A 12,387-nucleotide genomic window follows, 5' to 3' on the forward strand; every position below is an offset into this window, starting at 1 on the left:
CATCTAGAGGCTCCTCCTCTCCTACCCATGTGTCCAACCCAAGGCTCCGGAACTTAGCAGCAGAGAAGCTAGGGTTTCTTCAGTGCCTCTCTTCTTCTATCAAGTTTTTTTTGCCTTTTATCGAGCTCGAGCCCGAGCTCGGGCTTGAGATGGTAATTGAAACGAGCTTTACGAGCTCAAGCCCGAGCCTTTGCTTTGGCAAGCAAGCCCGAGCTCGAGTCCAACACAAAGTTCAGTACTGAACCCGAGCTCGAGCCCAAGCCTGAGATTCTGTGAAACGAGTCGAGCCCGAGCCCCGCTCGGGCTCCGTTCAACTCGTTAACTGGCCTAGCTACACATTCCAAAAGAAGATGAAGATTTTAAATAATTTAGATCCGCATTTTATTTTTTTAAAAAGGAAACGGTTTTTGAAATCGGAGCCGATTACATGCAGATTATTGAATCTAATTCCGTAGACTGGCTTAATTTCAAAGGAACCATGATTTGGTTGCGTCCAGCACCAAAACTTGACAAACATCTAGTTACTTAAATATCATGGCTCAGCAGCCCTAGCCCTTCCACTGGCATGTCGGATTTTCCTCAAACATTCCGTCAGAATTTTTTTTTTGGTACAACGGCGACTCATACACAACGAATGTAGATACCGTCCATAAGATCAAAAATAATGAGAGAATATAAGAAAGACAGAACCAAGGCATGGTTGTCCTAAATGAAACCTCCGAAATGCTGAGCCACAAAGGATGCCATCCGGTCAGCCGCACTATTTGCCTCTTTATAGGCATGAGTAGCCTGATGAGAAGTGCACTCACCGAAAAGTCGGCGGTTGTTGTGAATCAATCGCATCCTGTCCTGAATTCACTCGATCACCGTAGCAAAATCTCCCTCAAGGACGATACAGTCCGTGCCCACCACTAACCTTGCATAGAAGACACCCTCCCATAGTTTGCTCGAAGATCCATCGACCTTTAGCCGCCACGGATCTAGCCTTCTGATCTCTGATGACAAATCCGACACCCGCTGCCTTCTCCCTCGCTGAGGCCACCATCGAAATTCACTTTAAAAAAATTAGAAGGTGGGGGCTCCCAGAATACGAATATAGTCTTGGATGCTAAAAAACGGAATGAGAGTCCGAGATTTTCTAATTGGCCCAAAAGACGACGATATGGTAATGCCAAGGACCTCTGCCATATAAATAAGAGCCTGCTCTACTATCAGTCTCGGATGCGCGTTTTTGTCCTCAAAGATTCGAGCATTCATATCTGCCAATAATGATAAACTAGATGAGCTGTCCAACGGGTGGGCTCAGAAAATTCTCTGTTATTGTCAGACCGGAAAACGCTGCCGTACATTCTCAAATCTAAACAGCTCGCCGATAACTAAAAAAAATTAGGAATTATAGCCGCCTCCGCCTGCCAACGGGCCCAGCACCATGGGGGAATACCAATTCCGCAAGCCAGCACTCCCTTGGCAGGCAGGCATCCCCGGATTCGCGAGCGTTTACTTCTCTCTCGGTCTTCTTGCTCGGGGATATCGGTCTTCTCGCTCTTCACCGAGCAAGCAAAGAGAAGAGAGAGAGAAAGAGAGAGAGAGAGGAGAAAATCCTCCGGCTAGTGGCTCATCTTCCTCCGAAAACTCCACCAATTTCATCCAATTAATCTCGATTTCTAGCTTTCTAATGGCGGAAGCCGCGGCCGTGTCCGCCCTTCTGAGAGTAGTAATCGGGAAGCTGGCCACCGGTGCGTGGAAGGAGCTTGCCCCGCTAAAGAAAGTCCGGAGAAACATCAGAAAGCTCCAGAGCGCTCTCTCCACCATCCAAGACGTCCTCGAAGACGCCGAGGAGAGATCTCCCCGCGAGAAAGCTCTCCACAACTGGCTGCGCAAGCTCAAGGATGCAGCCTACGATGCTGACGACGTGGTCGACAAATTCCACATCGTAGCTCTCCGGCGAAGGCGGCGACACGGAAAAGTAAGCAGACTCTTCTCACTTCCCCTTCCTCTTGCATTTCGCTTTCGGATGACTAGGAAAATCAAGAAGATTACGAAGAGATTGGATGAGATTGCAGCTGAGAGAATCAAGTTTCATTTGAGAGAGGGGCCTGTCTCGGATAGGCGGGTGGAAATCGGCCATCGGCACACGAGTTCGGCGGTAGATGAGTCTGAGGTTATTGGAAGAGACGGGGACAGGGAGAAATTGGTTCATTTGTTGGTTGATACCGGTAGCGACAAGGATGTCGTCATAGTTTCGGTAGTCGGCATGGGGGGTCTCGGCAAGACCACTCTTGTCAAATTAGTTTATAATGATGAAAGGATTAGTAGCGACTTTGAGCTTCGGATTTGGATCTGCGTCTCCGAAGATTTTGACATAAGGAGGCTGACAAGGGCGATGATAGAATGCGTCACTCAAGAGGATTGCCGCCTATGTGAATTGGAACCCATGCAGCTCCGTCTCCGATCGCTGCTCCGAGCGAGGAAATTCTTGCTTGTTCTCGACGATGTTTGGAATGAGAATGCAGAGAAGTGGGATGATTTCAAGTGCTTGCTGAGAGGCAGCGCAGCTGGAAGCAAAGTCATTGTAACCACACGGAACGAGAGAATTGCGGTGATGATGGGTAGCATTGCTCCCTTCCAATTAAAAGTTTTAGCAGATGATGACTGTTGGACTCTGTTCAAGCATAAGGCTTTTGGAATGGAGAGAGTGAAGGAGACTTCAAGTTTAGAAGCAATTGGAAAGGAGATTGTCCAGAAATGTGGAGGGGTGCCTTTAGCGGTGAAGGCTCTCGGAAGCCTAATGAGCACTAAAAGAGATGAAGCAGAGTGGTTAGCTATCAGAGATAGTGAAATTTGGAGATTATCACAGGAAAGGACTGAAATAATTCCTGCCCTAAGGTTGAGTTATGATCATTTACCATCTCGGTTGAAGCAGTGTTTTGCGTATTGTTCATTGTTCCCGAAAGATTATGAAATTAGGAAACATGTGCTAATTGAGATGTGGGTAGCAGAAGGTTTCATTTCGCCAACTGATGAAGGGATGCTTGAGGAGGATGCCGGTAATGAGTATTTCAACGTGTTGCTTTGGAGTTCCTTTTTCCAAGAAGTCACAGAGTATTTATATGGTAGTGTGATAACATGTAAGATGCATGATCTAGTCCATGACCTTGCTCAATCAATTGCAGGTGAAGAATGCTTGACCATGGAAGTTGGAAGCCAGAAAAATATTCCTGAAAGATGCCACTATTCATCATTAATTTGTAATGAGATGTCATTAACAATTTCAAAGTTCTCTTCTGAGGCAAAAAAGCTGAGGTCATTCCTTGTGCTGCAACCAGGTGACTATTTCTCCCACAGTCGCAGTCCTGCAGAGGTTCCTAAAAATATGCTATCTACTCTAACTCATTTGAGGGTTCTCGATTTGAGTGGGTGTAGAATTATAAAGCTTCCTAATGCAATTGGCAAGCTGGAACATCTGAGGTTTCTTGACCTGTCAAGGACTGAGGTTGAAACTTTACCGAACTCTATCACTCATCTCCATAACCTGCAAACACTGAACCTTCGAGGCTGCAGAGAACTGCATCAGTTACCTAAAGGAATAAAAAACTTGAGCAACCTTAGGCATCTGGATATAAGTGGATGCAAATTGTTGGAACGAATGCCCTCAGGAATGGGGCAATTACGTAATCTTCAGACATTAACAATGTTCACCGTGGGTGAGGATTGTGGGAGTACCTTTGCTGAGCTGCAAGGCCTGAACCTAATAAGAGGTTATCTCGAAGTCAATAATCTCCAACATTTGAAGAATCCTGAGGAAGCTGTGGAAGCTGAGTTGAAGGCAAAGAGGGGGCTGCGAATGTTGCAATTAAACTGGAAAAGAGAGGCAGATTCAGTGCCAGGCGAAAATGTTGAGAATGTTCTAGAAGGCCTCAAGCCACATAGTAATCTGGAGCAGCTGGAGATAAAAGAGTATGGGGGCATCAATTTTCCAGTATGGATGACAGCAATAGAACCATTGTCATCTTATACAAGTCTGGTCCGAATCAATCTATCTAATTTTGAAAGATGCACACGTCTTCCACCACTTGCACAACTTCCATCACTTAAATTTCTAATTTTAGTCAGTTTTTCTGCTTTAAGGACCATCAGCACAGAGTTCTATGGTGACACAGGCACTTTTCCCTCACTAGAAAGTCTTCAATTCAGGCACATGCCTAATTTGGAGGAATTGCTGCTTGCAATACCTGGAAGAGAGACATTCCCTCGCCTCACTTATTTCAGAGCCGTAGGCTGTCCCAATTTGACAGCACAACCATCCATTCCATCCTCAATCAGGAGTTTGGAAATACAGAAATGCAAAATGGAGCTATTGTTAGCTGGTGACAGAATCAATCTGGGTTCATCATCATTTTCACACCTCAGGAAACTGGTCATTTATAATTGTAGAGCACCATCACCATCCTGGTGGAACAGGCTGCAGTACTTCACAGCCCTTGAGGATTTAAGAATTGATGGATGTGAAGATCTAACTTGTTTGCCAGAAGGTATTGTGCAGCACTTCTCTTCACTTCGGATCATGACCATTGGCAATCACCCAAATTTGAGCTCTTTAGGGGAAGGAGGGCCGCAGCAGTGTCTTCTTACTTCACTCCGTCATCTAAAGATTTACAGATGTGCCAGATTGTCTGCTTTACCCGAATGGCTGGGTGGCCTCACATCACTCCGGCGTCTGGAAATTATAAATTGTCGCAATCTAGCAAGCTTGCCTGATGGGATGCGGCTGCTTACGACACTTCAGGATCTCAGCATCAGACATTGTCCTCTTTTGGAGCGTCGATGTGAGAGGGAGATAGGCGAGGATTGGGACAAGATTGCACATATTCCACGCATTGATATAAGGTTAACAAGTGCTTCAACTATGTAAATAGGTGCATCATGATCACCACATATTGTTGTCTTCTGACAAGCTCTTCACCTCACATCATTCTTGTCTGCAAAGGTAATCTGTTTCTTGAGTGTTGGACACCTAGCAAGTTCATTGAATGATAGTGGGATGATCATAAGAGAACTTCTTGAATGATTCTGCTTTGGGCTTTGTGACCATGGGCATTGAACATCTTTAATTAGGTTCTTGTTGTTGCTATATCAGTTTCATTGAGTTGTTATGTTTTACTAGTTTAATCTTATTTGCAATCAGTTTAATTTGTTGGAGTATCATTGCTTGGTGAAATCCGCCAAACTCAAGATTGAGTTCTATTATCAGAATAATCTTTCAGGCTATTTTTATATGGTTGGATTTATTTTTGAAGTCTGAACTGCATTTCTCAAAATAGTTTCATTTGGTTTATACTCTATGCATGCAGTGATTATACTGTGTAACAAATCAACTGATGGATAGTTCTTTCCTTGAATTATTAAATAGCTCGTATTTACAAAGCTGTAATGCTCTGTCATAGGGAATGTTTGAAACCTACCGACAACTATTTGTTTTTTAACCTGTCAGTTTCCAATAACTATTGATGTTTTTACAGTTTACTGCTATGTGATGGAATAATATATTATATGTGCTTAAATTCATTTTTGTGCTGGCAAAAGAGACAGTATTATTGCTGCCATACTAGTCCTCCTTGCTTTGTAAGCACAGCCAGGCTGAAGATCAACTTCCATAAAGGTTCCATTCTTTGTATAAACATGGATGACAGTGAAGCAACCAAAATTGCGACTATGATGTACTGCAGGAAAGGTAAACTCCTTTTCACATATCTCAGCTTGCCTCTAGGTTACAGGAAGCTATTAGAATAGTACTGGATGCCCCTTCTAGAGAGGATTAGCTCTAGACTTGCTTCATGTAAAGGGAAGCTTCTATCTATGGGAGGAAGAATCACGCTAATCAAAATTGTTCTAACAGCCATGTTATCCTACTTCATATCCATTGTCAAGCTACCAAGATGGGTCTCCAATAGAATTGATCGGATGAGATAAGCTTTTTCTTTGGGAAGGAAAGTGTGAATGGCTTCAATTGCTTGATGAATTTGGAGAGCGTCTGTTGTGTTAAGGAAGAAGGGTTCCTAGTTCTAAAGAATATCAGAAACTTGAATCAAGCATTGCTATAGCAAAGTGGGCTTGGAAACTCATGAAGGGCATGGGGAACAAGTTGGAGAGAACAAATCAACAGTGCCTATTAATGCTAATAAAAAGCTTAAAATGCAAACTAAGAGATCCTTGAGAAAAAACTTGTGTTGGCTCTGTTCCAAGCTCCAGTCTCTTCTAAGAGCTTTATGGCAGAGTGCTAAAAACTAGTATTTCAGTAGCTTCTCAGTGGAATTGGCGATCTTCGAAATGGAACATTAAACTGCTATGTCTCCTCTCCTTCTCTTTTTGAATTATGACAACTGGAAAATTCAAACCCATTAGACCTCGTTTAGCAGACATGCAGATGTGGAAGCTTACTAAGGATGGTCATATCTATGTCAACTCCTTCTATAAATTCATCAACAATGGTGGCAATCTCTATCTTTACTATGAAGCCATCTAGAAGGCAGTTGTGCTGAAGAAAGGTAAAATTTTCTTTTGACTTGCTTGAGGAATAGATTAAATACAAGAGATGTTCTTACTAAAAAAGAGCTTGGAAGGTACTCAGGTTTCCCATTATGTGGCTCATCTGTTGAAACTCGCAACTCATGTCTTCATCAAGGGTCTGTTCACTGGTCGCATTTAGGACTCCTTCAAGTCATGCCCTCAAGCTCTTCGGACAAGTTGGAGGGGCAAGAAAGTTCAACCAGCATTGAAGAAGGCATGGGATTAACTCCTAGTGGCTCTTAGTTGGCAGATGCGGCTCGAACAAAACTCAAGAATCTTTCTCAAGAAAAATTGTTCATCCATCACAGTTCTTGTAAGGACTCGTGTGAGCGTATGTTTAGTCCCATATCAGTTATTTGTTAGAAAAATCTTGAGTACTTATACGGAACTAAGGAACCCAAATAATATATTTTGACTAGTCTTTTTGGATGAGATCCTGAGTTGTAATAAATGGTATCAGAATGAATCTGACCCATGACTTATGTAGACTAGGAAACACTGCAGCACTAGCCTATTTGGATTAACCATGAGCTAATCGTAGTATTTGTAATTGGATTTAAATAGATTTGGACCCCTAGCTTCACGAAAACGCCAGGGCTTAAATGGGGAAGTATGCGAAAACCGTGCGGGCATGTATTTAGTCCCATATCGGTTATTTGCCAAAAAGATCTTGGATACTTATACAGAACTAAGAAATCCAAATAATATCTTTTGGTTAACCTTTTTGGATAAGGTCCTAGGTTGTAACTTTTTTGGATTCAAAGCTTTGAATTCCTTTCAGTTCTAAGGATATCTTTGTTTTCCCAAACAGTTGGTCAGCCATAAAAGCCTCCTGTCTTCCCTTTCTTGATTGCTACCAAATTGTCCTCTTGATCTTCTTGTACCTAATTTGGACTTATCTTGTACCCTCTGTCCCTATTTCCAATCTTATAAATGTTGATTATATTCTGCAATAAATCGAGGAAAAGTTCCTCACTTCCTTCATTACTCTAAAAAAAAGATGGATAAAATTAAAAAAACAACTGATGATTCCATTCTTTCACCTTATGACCTTTATAAATTTAATTTCAACCTTATAATATGTTTTTGCAATCCAGATTATGTTTCTTGTGGTATTTGTGCATGGTTTTCTTTCTTATCTAAAGTTCAGGAACAATTAATGTTTGACCAGAAGTTTCAGTTAGCTCAACGGTTATCTCTAATACTTATGCAAGATAGTTATTTTGTCTGCAGTTTCAACAGTAAAGTAAGAGATCTTCAAAGTTCGGAGTGCTGTACTGCCATGGATATCTTTTCTAACCCCCCCTTGGATATTGGAAATCATGGAGGAAACGAAGGTTCTCTCTCAAATGAGACAAATACTCATGTTATGACTCTAATGTGTTATCTGTCTATAATATTATATAGCATTTCTATTCATTCTTATCATAAATGACCATCTACGCTATGATGTAATTTTGGGATGTCTTTGTTTCTTTCTTTCTGTCCAATGATCTTTTCTCTTCTGGAGACTCTAGTTGGATTTCTGAAACTCAGAAGACTCCCCACATCTGTGCTTTCTAGTTAATCTCAAGTAAATAAAAAATAACATGCTCATGAAATTTCCGCAGTTTAATAGTTCCTTTTGACATAGGATAGGGAGATATTTCACTCTGTTTTTCCAGGGGCTTCGGCGATGAATGACTTGGCAGAAGATACAGCTTCCTGCATAGCCGAGCAGGAAATTTCTTCAAATATTGGTGCTTTGATTTTTATGTGTTACTGATCAATTATATTGAACGTTATCAGCAGACATGCATCATGAGAGTTGAAGGACAATTCTGATTGGTGGGTTAAATTGCAGGTGCACCTTTGCATCCTTTTTTTTTTTTGGTAAAAAAATCTTTGCATCCTTCAATCCTCATCCATAGATGAAACCAGAAGATCCAATACAAACTGTCGATCCAACTATTTTCCGTCTCTGTGTGAACGCATCCCAAGTGAGCAACTCAAGGCCAGATTAATTTTACCGTTATTGTACACTAATCCAGACACTGCTCTAACATGCAATATTTTTTTTTTCAGTGGGTGATAGACTTGTGCTTATGTTAAATCTGCATGTCTGAACTAGTTCCGGCAACTCAAGTGCCGGAATGGTCCATGCTAACTACAACCAATTTTGCATGCCTGTAGGTTAAGCAAGTTTTTATGCAATATTTCATTGTATAGGGGCCAGCTAAGCCTATACATGCTTGTGTCGAGTTTGAAGTAGTCCCAGCAACGTACATGCCGGCAGTAGTTCAAAGTTCGAGCTTCCTACGATAATAAAATATTGATGTTGCTAAAAATGCTAGTTGATTGGGTAGCTTTATTCGTGGTGTGTCGGTGCTTCATCTCCTGTGTTATTTTTTTAAAATTTTATTGGCTGCACCCATCTACAGCGGCAGGTGTGAACTACTGCGGTACAAAAAATAAAAATAAAAATAAAAATAAAAAAAAGGAAGAAGAAGAGGAGAGAGAGAGGTGCCGGTGGGTACTGCATTAGAAAATGATGGAAGATGGAAGCGGTGTTCCGAATGCAATCAATCTGGACCTCGTTTCAGACCTTCAGCCAAGCCCTTTTTTTTTTCTAATGCGTCCGTGTGTGTGTCTTTAGCGAAGAGCTTAAAATGCTCTCCGACGATCCAAAACAAAAATTAAAATAAATCCGCCCGGTTCGTCCGCGTCGGTCTCCACGCTTCGCCGCCGCCGCTGTAGCGGCAATACGAACGGAATAAGACAAACGAAAGTGGCGCCGTCCCCGCCACCGTTCTCCTCCAAAACTAATGGCGGACGGGTTCGGCCCTCCATGTTTCCTCTCCTTGCGGTCCCGCTCTCCGGCGCCGAATTCTGACCCGAGAGTTGCACCGCCCTCGCCGGCTTCGAGGCGGAGTCTCTCCATGCACCAGCAGCAGCTCCGCTGGATGGTCCGCGTCCTCGACGCCTGCTCCTTATCCGTCCGTGCTTTCGGCATGATCCGTAGCTCCGGCGCATACGGTGGTGGGGTGCCGCCGTCGACGGCTTGGACGACCTTACCACCGTGTTCCCCGTATCCGACCGGCGACTGACTAGGACGTAACCGCAACGAGAACCTCACCGTCCGTCGGGCGAACCGCACCGGGGATTCGTCCGCTGTCCATGCCGTCAGGCGGTCAGGGACGAGTCGACCGCCTCCGACTTCGGCCACGTCGTCCTCGCTCCGCCGTCTACGGTCTACCCTGAAACGGGTCCACAGACAACCCACGATGCTCGACAAGTGCCGGGCTCTGTCGTCGCGGTTCCGCGCTGGTGGACCCTCGTGTCCGAGGCGCCCTTCGTCAAGATTGGCCTCCAGTCGGCGGTGGGGTCGCAGGAGACTCTATCGCTTTCGTGAGGGTGGCTCTAGGGTCGTCGATCGTCTCCTGCCGACGCCGTCATGGCTGGGCTTACCGAAGAAGGCATCCGTAGCCGTACGACTACTGTTGGAAGTAATCCCTCCGAGAAAAAATAAAATCTAAAATATTCTACTTCAATAAATAATGGGTAGAAATAGGCTTAAAAAATAAATAAAAAAAATGAAAAAATGGAACCCGAGATGCTGAGGCGTGATATATTGGTCACTTTCCTTGAAGTAGATTTCGCCGCCTTATAGTGCACTAGGCTTGGATGGCGTTCTACTCTTGAGATACAACAGCCTCTCGCAATGTTCCTTCTGCCTCAATGATTTGCATAGATCAAAGAAGCCTTCGAACCCAGAATTAGTATGCAGCAAGCCCGTTGATTAAAAGAAAAGTAGTAGAAAGGGAGAATAGAAGTTCTCTGCTTTCGATCCTCTCCTCTGTCTAATCCGTAGAGATCTATTTATAGATTTCTTCGGGACAGACGCGACCAAAAACCGATCCAACGGTCAAAACTAGTAAGAAAGTTTGAAAAAACACTGAGAGTGGAGCCAGCGGATGCGAGGTGAGTTGCGAAGAGGTGCAAGCGAGGAAACAACGTGGCTTCTCGCGCTTCGGGTGCGAGGCACGGCTCACGCACCTCAACTCATCGCACCTGTGGTGCGACCTCAGCCTCGGCTCTCACCTGCTTCGGACGAGCACGGGCGAGATACGACCTCGGCTCTTCGCGCTTTGGACGAGTACTCGCACGAGGCGAGACCCACCCGCCTCGAACGAGCACAGGCGCGCCTCCACGTGAATAAATCCTCGGAGGCTCGTGTCGCGAGGCGGGACGAGCTCAGGCCGAGCTACTGAGGGAATAAATCCTCTAATAAGGGCCTCCACCTGAATAAATCCTCCACGTGAGAATAAAACCAAGGAAAAGGAGAGTCGAACCTACGACCTCCTCCAAATCAAAACAACATACTAACTAACTAAGCCAAACTCCCATCTTAACATATATATAAATATATATGTTTTAAAGTATGAAAACTTTTAATCATTATTTAACCAAAAAATCTAACATTAAAGTTTACCTTGGCTAGAAACTTAGGTTTCATGAGTTGCTCATTGTCTTTCTCAAGATGTTGTTCTTGGATCCTAATGACAGACAGTAGGCTTTTCATTGTCATATCCTCGGTTTTATATTTTAGCGATAATCCAAAATCTTTTCAAGAATGTGGGAGCCAGTGCCGGCTCGAGCCTTAGGCGACTGAGGCGGTCGCCTAAGGCCCCCGACTGAAGGAAGGCCCCGTTTTGGCGCCTGCACTACTGCACAGCTACGGGCCCATAGCTTTCACATCCGCCTGCAACGCCGCCGCTACAGTGGGTTTCTGTCGACAGACACTCAGACAGCGAGACAGGCTATGGCTATAGCCTATAGGTGAGTCGGTGACTGAGGTGAACCGTGAGCTACAAGCCTACGACAAAGACAACCAACGGACATTTCCTCCCCCACTTTCTCTTCTCTGGGTTCTCTTCCCCCTCCTTTTCTCAGTTCTCTCCCAGTGCTTTTTTTGTTTTCTGAACCTTCTTGGCAGTGACTCAGTCCTCTCCGGCTCTCCCCCCACCACCAGACTCCAATTCTTCTCCAGTTTCTTGATAACTCGACCATCGACGGGCGCTTCTTCGGTTCTTGGGCCGCCGGCCGCCCCTGCTCCGGAGTTCGGAGATCGGAGTCCGGACCTCCTCTCTACTCTTCTCGGCTCCTCGCCCTCCGGCCTCCGCTCTAATCCGCCTTGGCTCCTCGCCTCCTCGCCGCCGCCCGCCCGCCGCCCCTGTTCCGGAGTCCGGACACCAGAGTCTGGATAACTGGACCTCCTCTCCAGCAGTCCAGCTCTCCTCGGCTCCTCCGGCCTCCGCTCCTCGCCGTCCCCGGCTCCTCGTCGTCCTCCGCAGCTCCGTTCCTCCCCGTCCTCGGCTCTTCGGCTCTTCGCCGTCCTCGTTAGCGGCGAGGGGTCCACCGTCCACCAACCACCGTCCTCCGGCTAATAGGCAAGAACTTAAGGTTCATTTGCCGAAGTCCACCATCCACGGGCCTCACTTTTTAACTAGCTTTGGGGAGACATGAGACATCAGTCATCACTCATCACTCATCTAATTTTTTTAATGCTTTCTTTCTCTGTCTTCTCTCAAATATATTAGATTTGGAGGAATGAGATACCAGGGGGCAGGGGCCGCTGAAGGAGAGAATAGTTTCATTTGAGGTCAGTAAGAGCATTTAGTTCTCATACCTTGTTTTTGACATTCAGGGTTATCTTTTTGTTCTTCTTTTTGGCGTTCATATGATAAAGATTGAATCTTTTTTCCTGTATCTGGTTTTTTCTGGAGAGTTTTGGGGTTCTTCACGCTTTTGATCATGCTTTGGATTGAGTTGAGGCTGGCT

The 12,387-nt window shown here is 44.8% G+C and overlaps 1 protein-coding gene across 1 annotated transcript; it reads left to right on the top strand.

Annotated features, from left to right (window-relative positions):
* Window positions 1-1,405: 1,405 nt before the first annotated feature.
* Window positions 1,406-8,680, top strand: LOC120110778 (putative disease resistance protein RGA3). Its single transcript, XM_039126343.1, has 2 exons — window positions 1,406-4,987; window positions 7,801-8,680. Exon 1 carries the CDS (start codon window positions 1,430-1,432, stop codon window positions 4,910-4,912), a length of 3,483 nt encoding a protein of 1,160 aa, XP_038982271.1. The 5' UTR covers window positions 1,406-1,429; the 3' UTR covers window positions 4,913-4,987; window positions 7,801-8,680.
* The last annotated feature ends 3,707 nt before the right edge of the window (window positions 8,681-12,387 follow it).

This window comes from Phoenix dactylifera, chromosome 1 (assembly GCF_009389715.1).
Source record: "Phoenix dactylifera cultivar Barhee BC4 chromosome 1, palm_55x_up_171113_PBpolish2nd_filt_p, whole genome shotgun sequence".
NCBI lineage: Eukaryota > Viridiplantae > Streptophyta > Magnoliopsida > Arecales > Arecaceae > Phoenix > Phoenix dactylifera.